At 34.7% G+C, this 23,062-nt stretch overlaps 1 protein-coding gene across 1 annotated transcript in view; it reads left to right on the top strand.

Annotated features, from left to right (window-relative positions):
* UBR3 (ubiquitin protein ligase E3 component n-recognin 3) overlaps positions 1–23,062 on the top strand; it is a 227,572-nt gene that overhangs the window by 184,265 nt on the left and 20,245 nt on the right. The window contains exons 33-35 of the mRNA XM_072811042.1: positions 16,632–16,756; positions 20,355–20,462; positions 20,581–20,706. Of these exons, the coding sequence (XP_072667143.1) occupies positions 16,632–16,756; positions 20,355–20,462; positions 20,581–20,706 (359 nt within the window). The remainder of the gene's footprint in view (positions 1–16,631; positions 16,757–20,354; positions 20,463–20,580; positions 20,707–23,062) is intronic.

Below are 23,062 nucleotides of genomic sequence, written 5' to 3'. Positions count from 1 at the left end.
TTTTGTGTATAGTGTAAGAAAGTAGTCCAGTTTCATTCTTTTGCATGTTGCTGTCCAATTTTCCCAATACCATTTGTTGAAGAGGCTGTCTTTTTTCCATTAAATATTCTCTCCTGCTTTGTCAAAGATTAACTGATCATATAATTGTGGGTTCATTTCTGGGTTTTCTATTTTGTTCTGTTGATCTAAGTGTCTGTTTTTGTGCCAGTATCATACTGTTTGAATAACTATAGCTTTGTAATATAACCTGAAATCTGGAATTGTGATGCTTCCACCTTTGCTTTTCCTTTTCAAGATTGCTTTGACTATTTGGGATCTTTTGTAGTTCCATACAAATGCTGTTGGCATTTTGATAGAGATGCATTAAATGTGTAGATTGCCTTCTGTAGTATGGATATTTAACAATATTTATTCTTCAAATCCATAAGCGTGGACTATCTTTCCATTTCTTTGTGTCATCTTCAATTTCTTTGATTAGTGTTTACATTTTCAGAGTACAGGTCTTTCACTTCTTTGGTTAGAGTTATTCCTAGGTATCTTACTATTTTTGGTGCAGTTATAAATGGGATTATTTTTTAAAATTATCTTTCTGCTGCTTCATTATTGATATATAGAGATGCCACAAAAAAATTCCACAGATTTCTGAACACTGATTTTGTATTCTCAGACTTTACTGAATTCATTTATCAATTCTAGAAGTTCTTTGGTGAAATCTTTCAGGTTTTCTATATATAATGTCATCTGCAAATAGTGAAAGTTGTACTTCTTCCTTACTGGTTTGAATGCCTTTTATTTCTTTTTGTTGTCTGATTGCTGAGGCCCTAGTACTATGTTGAATACAAGTGGTGAAGGTGGACATCTTTGTCTTGTTTCTGACCTTACAGGAAAGGCTCTCAGTTTTTCCCCATTGAGGATGATATTAGCTGTGGGTTTTTCATTGAGGGCCTTTATTATGTTCCCTTTGAACCTATGTTGTTGAGGGTTTTTATCATGAATAGATACCACTTGATTGTGGTGAATGATTTTTTAATGCATTGTTGGGTTTGGTTTGCTGATGTTTTGTTGAGGATTTTTGTATCTATATTCATCAGAGATATTAGCCTGTGGGAGTTTTTGGTGTGGTTTTTTATTTTTATTTATTTTTATTTTTATTTATTTATTTATTTTTTTGTGGTGGTATCTTTATCTGGTTTTGGTATCAGGGTAATGGTGGCCTCATTGAATGAATTTGAAAGCCATGTGGTCCTTGTTTGTTGTGAGTTTTTTGATAACTGATTCAGTTTCTTTGCTGGTAATCAGTCTGTTCAAAATTTGTTTCTTCCTGTTTCAGTTTTTGTAGGTTATATATTTCTACGAATTTATCCATTTCTTTTAGGTTGTCCAGTTTTTTGGCATATAGCTTTTCATAGTATTCTCTTAAAATTGTACTTCTGTAATATTGGTTCACTAGTGATTTTATTTAGTTGAGTCCTTTCGCTTTTTTTCTTGATAAAGTTTGGCTAGAGGTTAATCAATTTTACCAATTTTTTTTTTTTTCCAGTGATCCAGTCCCAGTTTTTATTGATCTGTTCTATTGGATTTTTTTTTTTTTTTAGTTTCATTTATTTCTGTTTAATCTTTATTGTTTCTTTCCTTGTGCTGGGTTTTCTTTTTTTTTCCCTTGTGCTGGTTTTAGGTTTTGTTTATTCTTTTTGTAGCTTCTTTAGGTGTAAGGTTAGATTGTTTATTTGAGATGTTTTTCTTGCCTCTTGAGATAGGCCTATATTGTTATAAACTTCCCTTGTAGAAACACTTTGTGGTGTCCATAGTTTTTGAACCATTATGTTTTCATTTTCATTTGTGTCCATGTTCTTTTTAATTTCTTCTTTTATTTCCTGGTTGATGCATTCATTGTTTAGTAGCATGTTATATAACCTCCATGTGTTTGTGGTCTTTCCAGGTTTTTTCTTGTGGTTGACATGTAATTTCATAGCATTGTATCAGAAAAGATGCATGCTATGACTTTGATCTTTTTGAATTTGTTGAGCCTTGTTTTGTGGCCTAATATGTGATCGATTTTGGAGAATGTCCCATATGCACTTGAATATTATTCTGTTGTTTTAGAATGAAATGTTCTGAGTATATTTGCTAAATCCATCCAGTAATTTTGGATTGTTTTTAAAGATAAAATTTATGAAACATAAAGTTCACAGGGTGCCTGGGTGGCTCAGTTGGTTATCGACTCTTAATTTTGGCTCAGATTATGATCTCAGGGTCCTGGGATTGAGCCCTGCATTGGGCTCCACACACAGCATTGAGTCTGCTGCAGATTCTCTCTCCTCCCTCTGCCCGTCCCCCAGCTTGTACGTGCTCTTTATCTCTCTCTCAAGTAAATAGTTTTTTTAAATTCATAAAATTCACCTTTCTGACAATTTTAAAGTGTATAAATGCAGTACATTCACTATGTTGTACAACCATCACCGTTATCTAAATCCAGAACATTTTCATCAGCCCAGAGGAAACTTTGTATCCATTAAGAAATCACTCCTATTTCCTTCTTCCCCACCCCTTAGGAAACCACTAATCTGCTTGCTTTCTCTATGGATTTGCCTGTACTAGATATTCCATATTAATAAAATTATATAATATGTGGCATTTTGTGTCCAGCTGCCTTCACTGAATATTTTCAGGGTTCATCCATGTTGTAGTATGTGTTGTACTTCATTTCTCTTCATGGCTCAGTAATATTTCATTGTAGGGCTATGCCACATTTTGTTTATCCAGTCATCATTTGATAGACATTTCAATTGTTTTTACCACTTGGCTCTTATGAGTAGTGCTACTGTTATATTTGTGTACACTTTTTGTTTGAATACCTGTACATAGCCAAAAGTGGGTTTGCTGAGTCATGGCCATTCTGTTTAACTTCTTGAGAAACTGCCAAATTTCAGTTATTTTTGAATGTTACTTTTTTGAGGTTTGGCTGTCTATATGAATTTCATTATTTATTTTACAGACTTTACAAAATATACTTGTTAAATAGCCTTATTGAATTTCATCTCTTCAAAATTAGTTATAAGCTGTCTAGGTTTTTTGTGTTACTTTGGTTAGTTTTTTTATTTTAGGGAAATAGTTGCTTTGGAGTTAGGTTGATTTGCCCTGACTGTGCTCTTGTAATTATACTAGTAATACTACATTTTGAAATGTAAACAATTTTATTTTGTTTTATAAAGTCTTCAAAATAAGGATGCCTGGGTGGCTCAAATGGTTAAGCATCTACCTTTGGCACAGGTCATGATCTTCAGCTCCTAGGATCGAGCCCCATGTTTGGCTCCTGGCTCCATAGGAGCCTGCTTGTCCCTCTCCCTCTGCCTCTCCCTCTCCTCCTGCTCCTGCTCTCTCTCTCTCTGTCTGTATCACTCTGTCTCAAATGAGTAAATAAAATCTTTAAAAAAAAATTAAAAATTTAAAAATTTTTTCAAAATAGGTTTTTTATTTTTTAAAGATACTATATTTAAATATACATTTTATGTATGTGCATAATTACTACATAAACCTTTGAAAAGCTAAAATGAAGGAAACTTGATATATAGAAATAAACTGATTTCTATAATTAATGTTTATCTAAATTGAAAATAGTTCAGTTAATTGTAAAGGACCTACTGTATTAGTGTCTGAGAGCTGTAACTGGTGCATTTCCCTTATCATGAGATGACAATTGTTAGCACTAGCCCTCAATAGAAAGTGAAATTAATGCCAAAAGAGGATGTAATACATTGAATTAATTGAACATGGTAAATTACATTCAGTGGAAACATATTCTAAATTTGTTTACCAAAATTTGAGTCAAGAAAATTGATCTACTTAATAATAGCTAGATGAATAGAATAGATTCAGGAAAACATCTATGTAACTGTATCTTAAAATAATATCGTTAAAGAAGTGTTTGGTGGACAAATTTAATCAATAGATGTTTGTTTAGTATTTAGTTGTAAAAGTCATTACCTGATTTAGTTCAAGAAATATTTAATGAGGGATGCCTGGGTAGCTCAGCAGTTAAGCGTCTGCCTTCAGCTCAGAGCGTGATCCTGGAGTCCTGGGATCGAGTCCCACATCAGGCTCCCTGCATGGAACCTGCTTCTCCCTCTATGTAGGTCTCTGCCTCTCTCTCTCTCTCTCTCTCTGTCTCTCATGAATAATAAATAAAATATTAAAAAAGAAACAAAAAGATTTTAATGAGTACCTGCTAATGTGCCAGGTTGCTGTACTTCTTTGCATAGCATGGAGATGCAAAGATGAATAAAACATGGACTTGACTTTTGGAGAACCAGAGAGCTAAGTATTTAGTCATTAACTTTAGTTAGAATTGCTTTTAAAAATATATTTTTTAAAACTTCATAATAATTCAAGGTTGATTATCCGCACTGTTTTTATAAAACAGCTTCAAAGATATTAGATATGTTGCTCACTGTCATTGTAGTCATAAATTCCTCTTAGAATTTAGGGCCAGAAAAAAATTTGCCATTCTTTGTTAATTTCTTTTAGTTTGTCACTCATTGAGAACTAAATAGAGACCTTTATTTGAATTTTATGTATAACCAGATAGAGACTTTTATTTAATTGCTAGGAAGTTTGGAGCCTCATAATAGTAAGTTACTTGAATTTTTTTCAGATAGTTTTTTTTTTTTTTAAAGATGGGGAGTTGTAGAGTAGGAGAGGTAGAGTTAATGTAACTTTTCTTTTGTACTCCCTGTTGACATAGGGTTAACAAGCAGTGATCTTTATTGTATTTGTGTTTTTTATATAATAATATGTATTCATGTACCTCTTTAGTTACTGGTTGTTATTAGAAGAAAGGAAAGTGAGGAAATATTACTGTTTGTATGTACTAGAATGTTAAATGATCCCACAATTTTATCTGAAAATAGGTGATGCAGAAACTTACCTTTAGCTTTGTAGTGTTTAGCACCGTGTTCAGGTTAAAAGACTTTTTTTACACCAGTTGTCTCTTCAGAAGCTTGAGTTAATATATTAAAGACATGTGCTTATTTTCCTTTTATCTCTTTTCATGTCCTTTTATCCATTATTATACCCATTATACCATTGGCCTCTAAAAAATAAGCTTAAAAGTAACTTATGTTGCTATTTTCAGGTATTCATGCTTAGTTCCTTTATAACTTAGGATCAGGTTTGGCTGTATGTAACAGAGGAGAAACCCCACATGACACAGTAGCTTAACTAAGACGGGTTTATTTTTATTTTTTCATGTAGAAGGAAGTCTGAAGGTAGCTCAGGTCTTTCAACTTCACAACACTCCAGTTGTATGATGTGACTCTCATCTTTGTTATTTTAAGAAAGTTGCAGCAGTTGCTATCATCAGGGTTTTGTTTAATAAGGCAGCAGTATGGAAAGTTGAGGGAAGAACTTTATCCTCTTGAAAGTTCCACACAAAACTTACCTTACATATCTTTGGCTAAAGTTTTCCTTCTTTTTGAACCCCTGGGATTTAAAACATAAAACTATTATCTTTTTTTAGGAAGGGTCAGTTACTCAGATTTCGATCATGTTGTTCATTCCCATGATAGTTATTGAGGAGTATCATAATTCTGTTTAATCATGCCTTACAGTTTAGAGACTCCAGGATTCAGTGGGACATCTAGTACTAGTGATTATACACCATCTTCTGCATCCAGCATCCAGCATCCAGAGATAGAAGGTTGTTTATTATTTCCCATTCACTTTAAGAAAGAAGTATTTCAGTCTTGCTTTGTTACAAACCAAGGCTGTGTAAAAATATACTGTTTATTTTAGAATAACTCAACCATATATAACAATACAGAGCAGAGTTTAATGAACCTCCATGTACCCACCAATTATCAACTCATGGCCAATCTTATTTATACCCCCTCCTATTCAATCCTCCCTCTTACCTGGGTTATTTTGAAGCAACTCCTAGACATCCTATCATTTCATCTATGTAGTCTTTAGTATGTATCTCTAAAAGATAAAGATTTGTTCAATAAACATAATCACAATACTATAAGCCCACTTTTAAATGGGTAATTTTGCCTTAATATCATTAGATACCAAGTCAGTGTTCATATTTCTGTAAGTTTTAGAAATGGTTTCTTACAGTTGGTTTATTTGATTTGGGATCCAAACAAAATCTACACGTTGAATTTGGTAGTTATTTCTCTTTTAACTCTATGGGTTTCCCCCCCTCCCCTTATATTTTATTCATTGAAGAATCTGGATCTTTTGTCTGTACTTTAATTGCATCCTCACGGCATCCTTTAATAATAGGTTCTATTCCCATGTGTTCCCTACAAACTGGCAGGTAGATTTAAGCACCTAGATTCAGTTTCTTATTTCTTTTTATTTTTGCAAAAATACTTCATGGATGATGTAACATATTTTTCATCACAAGACAATTTCCAGGTATCTCTCTTTTTGTAACATAGAGGCTGTTCATGGTTCCCAGATTGTTTTTGTTCTTTAAAGATCTTATTTTTAAGTAATCTCTACACCCAATGTGGAATTCACAACCCTGAGGTCAAGAGTTGCATGCTTTACTGACAGTCAGCAAGACACCCCTATTGAGTGCTTTTTTTTTTTTTAGCATCCTCCAAAGATGATTGTTTTTTGTTTTTTAGTATTGTTATGAATTCATAGGATTTTTTTTTAAAGATTTAAGTAATTTCTTTATTAGAAAGAGATTGAGAGCCTGACATGGAGCTCGATCCTAGGATCTGATAATGTGAGCTGAAGGCAAACGCTTAGCTGACTGAGCCACCAAGGCGACCTTGAAAGCATAGATTTTAATAAAGTTGATGTCTTTTATTCCCAGTGTAGAATAATAACTGTTTAAATACTGTGTTTGGTTTGTGTTGGCTTATGTTCTGATCATATGATCCCAATCATCCCATGTGATTTGATAGCTTTTTCAGACCAAAGCTTTTTTGATTTGTGATTTAAGGGTTCATTAGTAGGAATCCATGAATCTCCTAAAATGATATAGGAGATTTTTTAAAGATTTATTTATTTTATATATATATATATACACACACACACACACACATTTTATTTATTTATTTATTTATTTATTTTATTTATTTTTTTTTTAATTTATTTATGATAGTCACACACAGAGAGAGAGAGAGAGAGAGGCAGAGACACAGGCAGAGGGAGAAGCAGGCTCCATGCACCGGGAGCCCGATGTGGGATTCGATCCCGGGTCTCCAGGATCGCGCCCTGTGCCAAAGGCAGGCGCCAAACCGCTGCGCCACCCAGGGATCCCTATTTATTTATTTATGATAGAGAGAGAGAGAAAGTGAGGCAGAGACACAGGAGGAGGGAGAAGCAGGCTCCATGCCAGGAGCCCGACATGGCACTTGATCCCGGGACTCCAGGATCGTGCCCTGGGCCAAAGGCAGGCGCTAAACCATTGAGCCACCCAGGGATCCCCTATATAGGAGATTTTTATATGTATATATGCAGTTTTTTTCCCGAGAAGTTCCATAGCCCATAACCAGGTTTTCAAAAGGATTTGGACCCCTAAAGATGTGTTAGCTGTAAATTCTCCTGAGGACTCCTAGTTATATACAGTAATGAGGAATCATAGTAAGGAAGTTGCTTTTGTGTAGTTGGAGAATCAGAAGCAGATTATAGTGAGATGAGAAATGGGAGGGCAATAAGAAAATGGCAGAGAGAACTGTCAAGAATTAATGTGGGGAAAGAGCACAAGCTATATGTGGTTATAGTCAAAGGAGTTTTGTTTTTTAAAGATTGGAGAGTTTTGAGCATGTTTTAATGTTTGCCATTTCTCCATTATTTACTTAATAACTCCTGGTGTGGTACTCTTACCTTGTTACCTTCTCCTGAAAAACTTTCACTTAAATGGGCGTTTTTTCCCCTTTCCCATAATAACTCATCTGTAGTTCTGTTTTGACACTTGTCTCATTGTCATAATGGTAGGTTTTCTTTTAATATCTCCTTCTCTAAGCTATCAGCTCCTCAAGAACTTGAATCATTTTACATATATCCCTAGTGCCTACTTGCTACATAATATGCTGTAAATGTTCATATAATGGATATGTTAAATATCCAATTGTCTTATTTTCTGGTAAATGGTGTATTTTCTGTTTTGAAATTCAAGAAAGTTATTGCTTTGGTTTAAATCTTTATATCTCATATTGTGATCATTTCTATATAATGTTCTTGGAGGATGTAGGCAGTTTATTAACCACAATTGCCATGAAGTATACCCAAGGGAACAGCTTTAACTACCTTATTAGTTGTTAGATGAACTTAGAATCTTTTCTGAGTTCTGTTGATCAAGACAAAGAAAGTCTTATTAAACTATTTGGGTTCTTCACTCATCAAAGAGAAAATGGAGTTGAGCTTATTATGCAAAACACATCACAAATTGATTTTTGTTGTAGACTAGACTTTTTGAAGAGAGTCAGAGCATGTGTAGTTAGAAACTCAGATCATAAAAGAGAAGACTGAGAAGATTTGATATTTGTATGGATATGTGCAAAGAGCTTTATGGAGGCAATGGAATAGTGTATCTTTACAGAAATTATTCATGGTAATTTTAGGAAAACATTAAAATGTCTGATACCATCTTTAGATTGTATCTTTTTTACATGATTTTACCCTTAGGATTTTATTATTTTACATATATTATACCTTGTCATAAAAGAAACTTGGAGCATTTTGTATTACCTTAACTCTAAAATATTTATGGGAAAGGAATTTCTGCAGACATCTGAATCCCGTTTGTCTTCTTGTTTTATCACTTACTCTAAGAATGGTACCTGCAAGCCAGCCAGTAAATTATCTTCCCAGAAGACTATAGATTTCTTGGATTACTTTTACAGAACCCAGCACAAATGCCATTGCATAGAGATGGTACTTACTAAATACTGAATTGTCTCATTTTTAAAATTTCTCATTAAGTCTTCATGTATTACTCACTGAAGAAAATTGGTTTACTCATATTTTAATGATATCATTATAGAGTCAAGGGGTTGTCTCAGTTATGTCAGTACCCTTTGAACCATTCTTTGAACTATCCCTGTTTTTTAAAGATTTTATCTTGATGAAATTAAGTCAAATACAGGCAAAGATTTACACATGTTATCTATTTAAAATGTTTTAATTTAATGAAGTATGAAGTTTAAGATTTTTTAAAATGATGAATTGAATATAAATAACAAAACTGATGACTTCATGTTCTCAAATAGTATAATGAGGTAGATGTGGCACCTCTCCAAGATTTCAGAAGCTTCAGTTCACAGGGGTGCCTGAGTGGCTTAGTCAGCTGGGCATATGACTCTTGCTTGCTGTTCAGTTTGTGATCTCAGGGTCAAGAAATCGAGCCCTGTGTCTGGCTGCATGCTGGGCTTAGAGCCTGCTTAAGATTCTCTCTCCCTCTTTCCCCTGCCCCTCCCCCCGAAAAAGAAACTTCAGTTCACAGACATTTGGAATAGGAAATAAGGAATATAATTTTCATTGTTGATTCTAAAGAAAAATTCACTTTTTAAAGAACTCTAGGCTAACATATCTTCCATACTAAACTCTTGTATTTTTTATGGTCAGTTTTTCATTATTGAGCAGCCTTTGCAGCACCATGGTCCCCCACCCCTTTTTCTTATCATGCAGTAGCACTATAAAGTTTATAGTCTGTGCCGTGGTGCACAGTCTGCTTGCACAGGCATTTCAAGGAAGTAATGATCTTCCTTTGTTCACCTTCAGGTGGTTTGGTAGTTAGGGTTCTGGTTTGGGGCTTTTAAAAAGCATATTGGCTGAGAGAGTAGATGTCCAATTTCCTTTTCCTTTTAAAATATTGATAATTGGATTTGAAGGCTTTGTTCTCTTTTGCAACCTTAGAAAGTAACAACCTGTGGAACCAATGTACATCTTATGTGAGTGATAGCTTGTTTTCTTCCAAGTCCCTAAAAACCACTGATTGCACATGGTAAGCATTTAGTAAATATTTGTTAGATAAATGAGTAAATGTGAGAACTTAAGCATAAGCTGTGACTTTAAACTGCCATTTGAAATACTTGAAAAATGATGATAATCAAGGTAGATAAAATGACTGAAACCCAAACTAGTACTTTGCTACATTGAAAAGCTAAGATTATGCTTATAGTAGCTGTTATTTTCCTTAAATATATTACTTCTTTTTAAGCAAAAAAAAAAAAAATATATATATATATATATATACACACACACACACACACATGGTTTAAAATGAGAAGTAATTATATATGAGTGGTATTTCTGGGCAGCATAAATGACTTCCTTCATTTTGTTGTGTTTAGTAGACAAATTCTGTAATGTTCATCATTCTATTAAGACATTCAGTTAAGTCATGAAATATTCTTTTCTCGACTTTGATGATACCATTGTATTCTGGTTCTCCTCCTATCTATTTTTCACTCATTTTCAATGCTCCTTTTCATTCATCTCTTCCTCTCACCATTCTTGGAGTTGTTCCTTAGTTCCTGCCCCTTCTCAGTTTTATTTTCTTTCCAATGACTTCTACTCACCTATTGTCTGATGATTCCCAAATCTCTAGCTCCAGTTGACAACCTCCTGGTGAGCTCCAGACCCAAGTTCCAATGCATACTACAAACAGCATATATAACATTAAGATTATAATTTAATTTTCTCCCCCATTCAAACTTGCCCTCTTTCTCTGTTTTAGTCGTTCCATTTTAGTCCTACCACTAAACTTTGTTGTCAGTGAGAGAGTACCATCATTCTACCTCCAGAGGGCTACTGAATCCTGTCATTTTTAATATTTAAATCATTATTCTTCCTTAGTTCAGGTTGTCTAATTTCTCATTTGTGGTATTTTTGCTGTCTGCTAATAGGTTGTCTTGCCTCTAGTCTTGCCTTGTTTCAGTCCCTTTCTCACAAGAAGCAGTAGTGAATGTTTTAGATGAGTCATGTTCTTTTTATCCATTCTGAAATACACTGTGTCTTTCATTTGGAGCACTTAGTCCCTTTACAATCAGTGATTATTGATAGATACAAATTTAGTGCCATTGTGTTACCTGTAAAATTGGTGCTTTTGGGGATGCTCTCTGTTCCTTTCTAGTCTTTGATGCTTTAGTCTTTTACTCCCCCCCACTTGAAGAGTCCTGTTTAATATCTTCTCTTGCAGGGCTGGTTTAGTGGTCATTAATTCTTTTAGTTTTTGTTTGTCTGAAAAACTCTTATCTGTCCTTCTATTCTGAATGATGTAAAATTTATTGGTTACGAGTTTTTCCCACTCAGCATGTTGAATATATCCTGCCACTCTCTTCTGGCATGCCAAGTTTCTATGGACAGATCTGCTGTGAACCTGATCTGTCTTCCCTTGTAGGTTAAGAACTTTTTTCCCCCTTGCTGCTTTCAGGATTCTTTCCTTGTCTGTGTATTTTGTGAATTTTACTGTGATATGTCTTGGTGATGGCCACCTATTGTTGAATTTAATGGAAGTTCTCTGTGCTTCTTGGATTTCAATGTCTGTTTGCTTCCCCAGATTAGGAAAAGTTTTCAACTATAATTTGCTCAAATAAACTTTCTGCCCCTTTTTCTCTATCTTCATCGTCTGGGACTCCTATGATACTGTTATTACACTTTAAGGAGTTGCTGAGTTCCCTAAGTCTACATTTGTGATCCAGTACCTTTCTTTCCCTCTTCTTTTCAGTTTCATTATTTTTCATAATTTTATCTTCTATATCACTGATTCATTCCTCTCCTTTGTCCATCTTCATTGTCATGGGATCCATTCAGATTTACATCTCAGTTATAGCATTTTTAATTTTGGCCTGACTAGGTTTTAGTTCTTTTATCTCTGTAGTAAGGGATTCTCTAGTGTCTTCTATACTGTTCTTGAAGTCCAGCTAGTATCCTTATAATTGTTTCAAATTCTGGCTCAGACATCTTACTTATATCTGTTTTGATTAAATCCCTGGCTATCACTTCTGTTTTTTCCTTTTGAGATGAATGCCTCCATCTTGTCATTTTGGTGGTCAAAATAAAATAAAATTAAAATTAAGAAGCTAGATCCAAGGTGCATTTTGGTCTGCTTGTTAAGAGAACCTTGAACTAAAAAATAAATTAATTGCTTTTTCTATCTCAAAAACAAAAAAGAAAACCAAAAACCCCAAAGGAAATTAGATCCTGTTTCCCCTAAAGCTGAAACTTTACAGCACTCTATGATCGAAAGACTTGCTACAGACAAGGGATTTGTGCTGGTCTTCTGGGGAAGGGGCCTGCTGCTCTGATTTTCAGATAGACTTCCCCAGTAGAGATGCACCTACAGGGTGGAGGAGGGCAGGGTTTGGTGTAAGCAGCTCTGACTTCCACTTGATAGTGCTTTTTATTTACTGAAGTTGGTCAGTGTTGATGGGGGGCAGGATGGGAAGGGGAATGGCTTCAACCCACTCTCTTGCCTCACGACTGGGAGCTCATGCCCACCACTCCTCAGGAAGCCCTCACAGACGAGCAAATGGTCACCTGTCCTATTTCCCCAGCTTCTGTCAGTCCCCTGCCTTTACCCTGTCTGTGTCTGAACTGTCCATCTGCTAGTTGGTACAGTACTCCTGTATTTTGTCTCAGGCATGGCTAGGTTTCAAAACTCCAAACTTCAGGGGCACCTGTGGTTGGACCTGCACTGATTCTCTGGGGGAGGATCTCACTGCACTGTGGCCAGGGCCAGCTGGTCCCAAAAAATGGTCATGTGACTGCACAGCAATTTGGAGATTATGGTAAATAATAGCACAAAGTTGCTGCTAAGGTTTGCTACCCTCAGCTGGCTTCTTTGTTCTTATGCTGGTGAAGAGGCCAGTTCAACGGCACCTGCCAGGTCTTTTGCCCCAGAGAGGCCATATCACCACTACCAAATGCACTCCAAGCAGGGGAACTGTTTCTCTCTGATGGGACCCAGGGCTCCTCAGACCATACTGCCGCTCCCCGATCTCTACCCTTCTTCCCCACAGGAGTACCACTAAGGCCACCAGGTATGACCCTGGCATGGCACTGACCTTTGAAACTTCAGACTCTACATTCCACTGTTTATAAAAAATGCAGCTTTTAAACCTTCTCCTTTTCCCAGTCAGTAATTTTGGGGAAGAATTTTCTTGCGCAATCCCCTGTATGTGTTTTTCCTCTTTTTTTTTTTCACTCTTTTTCTCTCTCTCCCTGTCAATCTCACTCCTCTCTCTGAGACCAGGGTTCCCTCCCCTCTGCAGTTCCCATGAGTTTTTTCTCTCCCAAATCAATTCTCTGCAGCTCCTACCTTCCATGAGGTGGCTGTTTTTCTTCTTGTAGACCTACAGCTCTCTCTCAGTCCTCAGAGCAATTTTTTGGGTATTCTGAATGATTTGATATTTATCTAGCTGTTTTTGAGGGAAGAGGAAAGCTTAGGGTCACCCTACTCCTCTACCATCTTAACACCCAATACCAACAGTGAATATTTTAAAATGCAGATCTGATATTATTAGTCTCAAAGTTCTCCAGTGGCTTAAAGTTCTCCAGTGGCTTCTCATTGGCCAGTCCAGGTGCTATAAATACAATGCCTATAAATAAACAAGTAACATAAATACTAATATTAATAACAGAAATTTACTGATTGCCATTGCTATGTACTATCTTAAGCATTTAATTATAAACCTTTTATCACTTAATCCTTTTAAGGTAGGTGAGATTATTATCTCCATTAAATTGATGAGGAAACAAAAGCAAGAATGTATTACTAACCTGCCTCAGATCTAAAAAGTCAGAATTTAGATCTAGACAATTTGGCTTCATAGCCTAAGTCTGTTGTTAACAATGTTATTTATTGACTCCTTGTGAAACAGCCTTTGGTTTGATATAATCAGGAGTGGGAGACTGACAATTCTCTAGAATGTATGCTTGGCTGAAGAGGACAGTTATCACTCAGCTCCAGATCATTGTTGGCATGTAAGAATGTAAGCCCAGGATTGTCAGATCTTCCTGTTTTTTTGAGAATAAGGGGAATTCTGGGATTTTATAAGAAATATACTATAATTAAATGTTAGTTACTAAAAACTAAACAGGGTAAAGGAAAAACAAACATCTCTGTAAGCTGCAGTTAGGTAGCCTATAGGTCACAACCTTTTATCTTTAGCATGAATATTGCTTTTTGAGCTTCATCTCTCAAAAATCACTACTTGATTCTAGTTACAATGGACAATTTATAGTTCTTGCAAACCTTAGGCTTTTTCTGTGCTCTCATAAAAATGGCTTCATCAGCCTAGAATCCCCCTTTCTTTCCTTTCCCTGCCCTTGCCTTCCTCATTAAGGCTTTGTCATTCAAGACTTAACTTTCCTGCTTGATACAGGAGGCTTTATTTATTTATTTTTTTTCATGCCCTGCCCTTTATCTTCATTAGTTCATCCTCTTATCTTCTACCAGTATACCACATGCATATATCTAGCCATCTGTCTCTCTCTCTCTCTACACAGATTGTAAGTTTTTATTGTCTGTATCCTGGCATATGGTAACCACGTAGGTGTTAGGACATTTAGAAAATCATTTAGAGCTAGCTTATAAGCACAGAAGAACACTGATGGACTCACATTATCAAACTTTAACAGTTGAGAGTAGTCTTGGGAATTACCAGAACCAGGGCTTTGGATGCTGGCAGGGTTTTTGCCATCTTGGATCTCTCCTCTCTGTGGATCTGCTTCATTCAGTGTTACTTTAGACAGTCTCTGCCATAAACCAAGGAGGATGACCTCTAACACTTCCAGACTTATATCTTTACCTCCAGTTAGAAAAATCCCAGATAGGTACTCTGACTAGCTCAGCTATGTCAAGTTCCCACCCCAGCCCATCAACATGAGGAAGAGATGGTGCTCACGTGTGTATGCATGTACACACCCACTCACTCACTTTAGAATCAGGAAAGATTTTCCTTAGGAAGTGACCTTAAGGTGTCATCTAATTTAAGAGTTAACCAGGTTATCAGGAAGGAAAGAATGTTGCAACTTGTACAAAGATCCAGTAGAAGGATGCCAAATATTTCCTTTAAAAATATCAGTCTGCCTGTAATTAAGAAGAAAGAAAGAAGAAAGAAAGAAAGAAAGAAAGAAAGAAAGAAAGAAAGAAAGAAAGAAAGAAAGAAAGAAAGAAAGAAAGAAAGAGAAAGAAAGAAAAGGTTGCAAGAGGCTAAGAGGTGATGCACATAAATCACTCACTGTGGAGGAAAGAATTAACATAGAAGGCCTCACTGTTAACTTTTGAAAGGCCTTGACAGGCATTTGGGAACTTTGTTTTGGGGCGGGTCTCCACAACCCCCCCCCACCCCCGTCCACAGAACTGATGAGAGTGGCTCACTCTGTCTAAACTGCACAAACAATGATTATTTATGCTGAACACACCTGCTTTCCTCCTGGGAGTTTAGGACTTTACTATGTGCTAGGTAGAGGGTGCCTATGTGACCTAACCTCAATAAAAACCTTGGGCACTGAATTTCTTAATGAACTTACCTGACATGAGTTTCTCACATGCTTTTACAATTTGTTAGAGGAATTAAGCATGCTCTGTGTTACTCTACTGGTAGAGAACTCTGAAAGTTTCATCTGGATTATGCCCAATGTGCCTTTTGCCTTCTATGATTTTACCTTATATCTCTTGCTGTAATAATAAATCATAGGACTATAGTGTAAGTCTTGTGAGTCCTCCTGATGAATCATCATCTTGGAAGTGGTCTCAGGGACCCCCAACACAACTAATTAAGCTGTTGTAGGCAAGAAAGGACAGAAGCATGGTCCGAGATGTTGGAACTGACTTGAGATAGTTATACTGAATCTGCAATAAAATAATCTATATGGATTCAAGTTCAGACCTGGGTGCTTTGTATCAGAGGCACTTCCTTTTGAAGCTCAGATGTCCAGTTGAGACTGTTATGAGGATTAAATGAGACATTTGAGGAAATTTTCTAAGCTATTAGATCAATTTAAATATTAATTATGATTTTTAAGCTACCATTTATGAAATATCTAATATGTGCTAGAAGTATCAGATATGTGCCAGAAGCTACCAGGCATTTTATTTTATGTATTGTTACTACTCTTTTTGCATTATTATAATTTTATTTTTATTTTTTTATTACAGTTTTAAATCAAAATTTCAAACTCAATTGTAGTGCCTAAAATATTAGTATTTCTTTTTTTTTTAACTTTAGAAGTTCTATATTATATATTATATTCTTTATAAGGTTCATATCACACTGGAGTAGATGAAGTGTTGGTTTTAAACACTGGCTCCTAGATGTTGTTGTTAAGCACATAATGTCCAGTAAGGGGATTTGCCAACATTACACAACTATTCCAAGATTGAGTGGCATTAGCACTCTGGTCTTTTAAAACAGAGCACACTTTATGCTGTGCTAACTGCCTCTCATTTATATGTTCTGTGGATGAATAATAGAATTTTGCTTTCATGATTTCAGGTCCATTGGGTAGCAAATTTAATACTACATTATAATCTCATTAGTTTAAACTACTTAAATGTTGAACAAAAACCAATAACATGTTCAAGGAAAGGTATATATTTGTGAAATGATCTTGAGCACAAAATATTTAGATTCCAAAGAAATAATGATCTTCTCTTTCTCTTACAGACCACTTCACCTGCATTGTGAAGGTGCTTTTTACCCTACTATACACACAAGCTCTTGTGGCACTTTCAGTTAAATGCAATGAGGAAGATAGGTCGGCCTGGAAACACACAGGAGCTCTCAAAAAGGTTAGTGTCTTGTCTGAATTTATTTATTAGTTCGGTGAACTCCTTTAAGTTGGGGATATGAGTGAATAAGATTAGGTGTTTGAAAGGCAAAATGAGTTATTTATAGTATTTCAATTGAAATGGAGCACCTTAGGTTAAAAAAGTTAAAAATGTCTCCTTGATCAATAAGGTCTTCTGCATCCTTGACCTTTTTCCCTTTTTATTTGAGCAGTTTTATTTTGCCTTTGCTTGCAAACCTTAAACTTAGAGAAGTTATAAAATTTGTGCCAACCACAGTGAGCAAGTAATAAAGTATCTACAGACTTACCTATTTTACTTGTCATATTTTCTTCTCCTTGCTCCTATTTCCAGTCCATCCAAAGATGGCTTTTGACTCATCACTTATGAGTTTAAAAATCCTAGCCTTTTCTTAATTATTATTCTTTAAATTAAAAAAATACAGAAGTGGGACACCCGGGGGGCTCAGTCAGTTAAGCATTTTGACATAGGTCATGATCTCAGGGTTGTGGGATTAAGCCCTGGGTTGGGCTCCATTCTGGGCTTGGAGTCTGCTTAAGATTCTGTCGCTCTCTCCCTGCTCTTCCCTCCTCCCCTCTTAAAAAAAAAAACATAAGTTCTTAGCAAATTTAAAGTTTTCCAGTTAAAATTACATAAATAATTTGGAAAAATTGTGCAAGTTTAGTTAAACCTAAGTATTTTCAGTGACTTCAGAACAGAAATGATACTATAGAACCAAAGAACTGAGTTAGATGGTTTGGCTGAGAGGTAGGTAAAATAAATTACTTCTGTGTTTTATTTGGGGAAGTTGGTAGGAAAAAATAGTAACTATGGTGTTAATTGAACCTATTGATTGATTTATAGAGTCTTCAGGAGGTTTTGAACCTTAATGAAAAGTTTGTATTAAAATCATATCTACTTATGTTGGTAAATTGAACACCAATAAAAAATAAATTTATTTAAAAAATAAAAATAAAATCGTATCTACTTATATCAAAAGAGAAGCAATTATAAATACATGAAATCTAGTCAATATAATCTTCACTTTTATCACTAGTTTACTCCCAAACCATGAATATGTGTACAAAAATTTAATATAGTATCATCACCAAGTTCATTATGTTTTAATTAGGGATATTAGTTGTTGGCCTGAATACCAGGCTGAGCTCCTGCCACTAAATAGCTCATTCTTGGATAATTTTGCTTTCTGCAATTATCTTTCTTTTTTTTTTTTTTAATCTTTCTTTTTTCTAAATACTCTTTTCATATCTCTGCACTATGATCTGATATTTGGATTGTTAATATTCAAATCAGGTATATTCGATTTCTATGTTGTTTAAATATATTTCCTTAATAAGATGTCTAAACAGTACACTAATTTAAAACATTTTCTGATATAATTTAGGTCTAAATCTATTCATCTGATTTTTGCTAAAATGAGACCTAATAACAGAAAATCAGACAATTGTAAATCTATGATGGAACTAATTTAGGTAACTGTTCTGTCAATTTTCTTTCTCAATTTGATAATTGTTAGCTATTTTTAAAAGTAGTTAATGAAACATTTAATGTAAGGCAGATTCTTATCAGAACCTATATTAGAAGGTTATAGCCATATAAATTGCTTTTAGTGAATGGAAACAAAAAAATTATGGTATTCTGTTGGTTGGTTTGCCACATGTTGCTAGCTTATTCTGTAATAAACTGAAACATTTAGATATATAGCAGATTATAAATAATAGCAACAACAAAATTTATAAGTAATGAAATAAGTCATTGTGATTTTTGTAACTATTCTGCATCAGTCATTCCTCTTCTTTATCCTTCCTTCTTCCTTTACTTATTCCTTCTTTCCCTCACCCTCTTCTTCTTTCCTTTCTTCATTGAGTCTCACTTACTCATTCCATCCCTCATTTTCTTATCCTCAAATATGACAGTTCCAATGAAAACAGATATTTTGCCAGCCCTAAAATGGTCCAGGGCAATAAAAATACAGGTATTACATATTTGTAAAGGAAAATGAGGTTTAGTTATGCTAGAAATATAATTATTACAGTTTGTATAAGTTGTGTTCTTTTGGTTAGTGGAATTTCTATTAAAAGACTGTACCAGTATTTCATAATCTAAGGTCCGGTCCTTTCCTTTTCCTTTTCCTTTTCCTTTTCCTTTTCCTTTTCCTTTTCCTTTTCCTTTCCTTTTTCATGTTTTGTTTTGTTTTGTTTTGTTTTGTTTTGTTTTGTTTTGTTTTGTTGGGGAGTAGGACCATAGCATCCAACATATATTCAAAGGTCCTGTCACCCCCCCCCCCAAATTTGAAGAACTACTATTATTTAGATAAAGCATCTGCCCCACACATAACTGTTGAATCTCTCAACCCCTGATCCTTTTCTTTATTTAACCCACATACCTTTGCCATCTCTCCCATTGGATTCTTTTGATCTTGATTCTGAGTCTTTCATCCATGGTATTAGAAATCCTCTTCTTAAGCTTTACAACCCTCCTCGTAAAATTCAAATAGTGCTTACATAAAAATATGCTTTCCTGAGACTTCTTAGATATGAAATAAAATTTTCTTATCTAATAAATCTTCTCATCAGAAGTTCTCCATACAAGAGTGAATATTACATTATATTTGCTTTCTGATCTGAATAGTACCTGCCATGTATAAAAGAAGTGCTTAAGATATGTTTTGATAATAATGATTTAAAAGCTGATTATCACTCAGTAACTTACTTGAATGATCTGAACATCATTTGTTTTTATTGAAGGGTATTTTCCCCATAAATTAGAAAGTATTATAACTTGAAATACTTTGCTGTTGTTATACTCTGTAAATCTTTTACTCAAGGGTATATTGAATTCAGGAAGCTTTTAGGCTGAATTGTATATTTTCAGAAACTTTAATATATCACATTGATTAATAAGCAGCAAAATCATGGTAATATTTTCTCTTGAGTCTTCTGCATTTTGAGTTTAAGTGAACTCTGCCTATTTAAAAACTACTCTGATTAAATTAATTTTGGAAACATAATGTGTTGCTTTTTTGATATTTAGTGGGATATTGATTTTTGTTGATTGGCAGGTGATCATCCTTTTGGCTAATTAGTCAAGGGTAGAGAGGGTCACCTGATTAAAGAGTGCACTTGTAGAGTCAGGGCTGTTTTTGTAGTTTAGAATCAGGACATGGGGGATCCCTGGGTGGCTCGGCGGTTTAGTGCCTGCCTTTGGCCCAGGGCGCGATCCTGGAGTCCCGGGATCCAGTCCCGTGTTGGGCTCCCAGCATGGAGCCTGCTTTTCCCTCCTCCCGTGTCTCTGCCCCTCTCTCTCTCTCTCTCTCTCTCTCTCATAAATAAATAAATAAATAAATAAATAAATAAATAAATAAATAAATAAATAAATCTTAAAATAAAATAAAGAAGTATTGGAATAGTTTTAATGACATACCCAGTTTCATAGAGAATCCAGGGGTGTACTGTTAACAGATTTTAAGGAATTGAAGTTTACATGTGTGAAAAAAATGCAGTCACAATTATTAAAAAGTATTCTTTCCAATGTAATTTTTTCAGTGACCGATGGAACTAATTTTTAAATTTTTTCCCAGAATACATGTGATACTGAAAAGTCTTATGAAGTGTTACTGAGCTTTGTGATAAGTGAACTATCTAAAGGAAAGTTATACCATGAAGAAGGAACTCAGGAATCTGCAATGGTATGTTCCAGATATAGTAATTTGTTAAAAATTTAGGTATTATTGCCATTATGAATATAATTTTTAAGCTATATCTATTATAGAATGAATTGTTGAGATTCTCTTTTTTTAACTTTAGGTTAGCCCTATTTCTTGGTCTCCTGAATCCATGGAAAAATACTTACAGGACTTCTGCTTACCTTTCCTCAGAATCACCAGCCTTCTTCAGCATCATCTTTTTGGGGAAGATTTACCTAGCTGCCAGGTATAATTTGTGGTAGAGAATAGGAAGTCTTGGTTTACAGTTAATTTTTTGAAATATACTGACAAATAGTAAAATATTTATATGTATACAGAACTGTCATGCAGGTATATGTTAGTCCAACTCAAAGGAATAAACATTTAGAACATTTACTATTGTTTTTTTGTATTTGCTAGCATCTACTTACATTTATGATATTACTAATATTTAATATTTGAGCATTTTTGTATGAGATCAATGCTATTAAATGCCCAGTACTTGAACAAGATCAGTTTTCATACTGATATATTTATCATTATTTTTATCATATTGATATATTAATCACTGATCATTATCTGCTTTTACTATCCTATTAAAAGTTATGTTGTCAGAAAGCTGGTTATCTGAAGACATGATGGCATTTATATAATTTTGGGACAGGAAAATGTTCAGTTTGTAAACAAGTTACGTTAAAAATTTGGATGTATGAATTATCACTGGTTTAATCTATTTCATAAAACTAAGTTGATGTGAGTAGGCAAGAAAGTGACAGAGTAGAAAACCAGAAGGTAAGTAAACCAAACTGCTCATAGGATTATAATCCTGACATTATCTGTCATCTGTTTCCAGGGAATTCGATATGGGAATTAAGACATTTATCATATATATGGTCTTCAAAGCCTGCAGTATATCACAATTAAGCAGTTGATTGTTCTTTTTTTAAGTAATTGATCATTACATTAAATAGTTTAGATTCTTTGGTGTTTTTTTTTTTTTCAAGTGATTCAAGATAAACTCTGTACATTTGTCCTCAAACATTTAAAGTTTATGGATATTGAATAAATTTTAAATGTTCATCCACTAGATATTTTCTTTCATAGTTATTTATTTTAAAATTTCACCTTAAAAGTATTTCCTCTGACATATAGTAGTTTCCCTTATCTGCAGGGGATATGTTTTAAAACCCTCAGTGGATGCCTAAAACTAGTGCTTGTATTGAACTCTGTATATACTAGGTTTTTTTCCTATGGAAAAAGGATACCTATGATAAAGTTTAATTTATAATTAGGCAGAGTAAGAGATTAACAATAATAATGGAATATTTATAACAATATGTTATAAAAGTTATATGAATACAGTCTGTTAAAATATCTTACTGTATTGTACTCACCCTTCCTGTGATATGAGATGATAAAATTCCTACATGATGAAATGAAATTAACGATATGTAGGCATTGTGATAGACTACTGTTGACCTTGTGATTATATGTCAGAAGATGAATCATATATTTCTAAACCACAGTTGACCACCAGTAAATGAAACCACACAAGGTGAAACTGTGATAAGGTGGGGGACTACTGTATGAGCATCCTCAAGCATGGATATTAATAGAAAAAGACCTATTTCATTCATCAGCTTTTTTCCCTTCACATTTAAAGGCTATAGGCTGTGGTTCTTTGTATACTTATTACCTTATGGTTTATTTTATCATTTGTTTTTACTGGAAGGTATTTTTCTTCCATGAGTTGGAAATTATCTGGAAGCAGAAGCTCTTGACCTCGGCATTGAAAGCTGGTTGGGGTTGGCTGTACAGTGATGCTTGTGATAGAGCACCAGGCATATGCATAGGACAGGGAAGAAATGATTCAATTAGCACAGAAAGGAACAATGCTACATAGTGTTAGAAATACATTGTGGAGGGATCCCTGGGTGACGCAGCAGGTTAGCTCCTGCCTTTGGCCCAGGGTGCGATCCTGGAGACCTGGGATCGAATCCCACATCGGGCTCTCGTTGCATGGAGCCTGCTTCTCCCTCTGCCTGTGTCTCTGCCTCTCTCTCTCTCTCTCTCTCTCTCTCTGTGACTATCATTAATAAATAAAAATTTTTTTAAAATGTTTAAAAAAGAAATACATTGTGGTGAAGTTGTAATGGATCTTGAATTTCACATGAAGGAATTTGGACCATTGAAAGATTTGAGACAAAAATATAACATGATTCAAATTTTATTTTAGGATAAAATCTCATTCTAATAATATAAGATTTGGGGGTGTGAGGAATGGAAGAATTGGGAACAGAAAAGCTAGTTGGGGAATGACATAGTATAGAAATAGAAGAGGATAGGAAGATATTAAAGATTTCATAGATGGAATAGTCAAGATTTTAGTTGAACATGTGGGAGTCAAGGGAGAAGAGTCATACTGTATGTGGGTTTTGGACCTGGGACACTTGAACCTTTCTGATACAATTAATAGAAGGAGGAAATGTGAAGTAAGTTTGTGGGGCCCGAATGAAAGTACTTTGCATATATTCAAGTTGAGGGATTGGTTGGATGTGGATATATTCAACTGAAGCGAGAAAAGTTAAGTTACAACTTTAGAT

This window comes from Canis lupus, chromosome 34, assembly GCF_048164855.1.
Source record: "Canis lupus baileyi chromosome 34, mCanLup2.hap1, whole genome shotgun sequence".
NCBI classification, from domain to species: Eukaryota; Metazoa; Chordata; class Mammalia; order Carnivora; family Canidae; genus Canis; species Canis lupus.
Note: the sequence above shows the minus strand (reverse complement) of the source record. Positions and strands in the feature narration are given on the sequence as shown.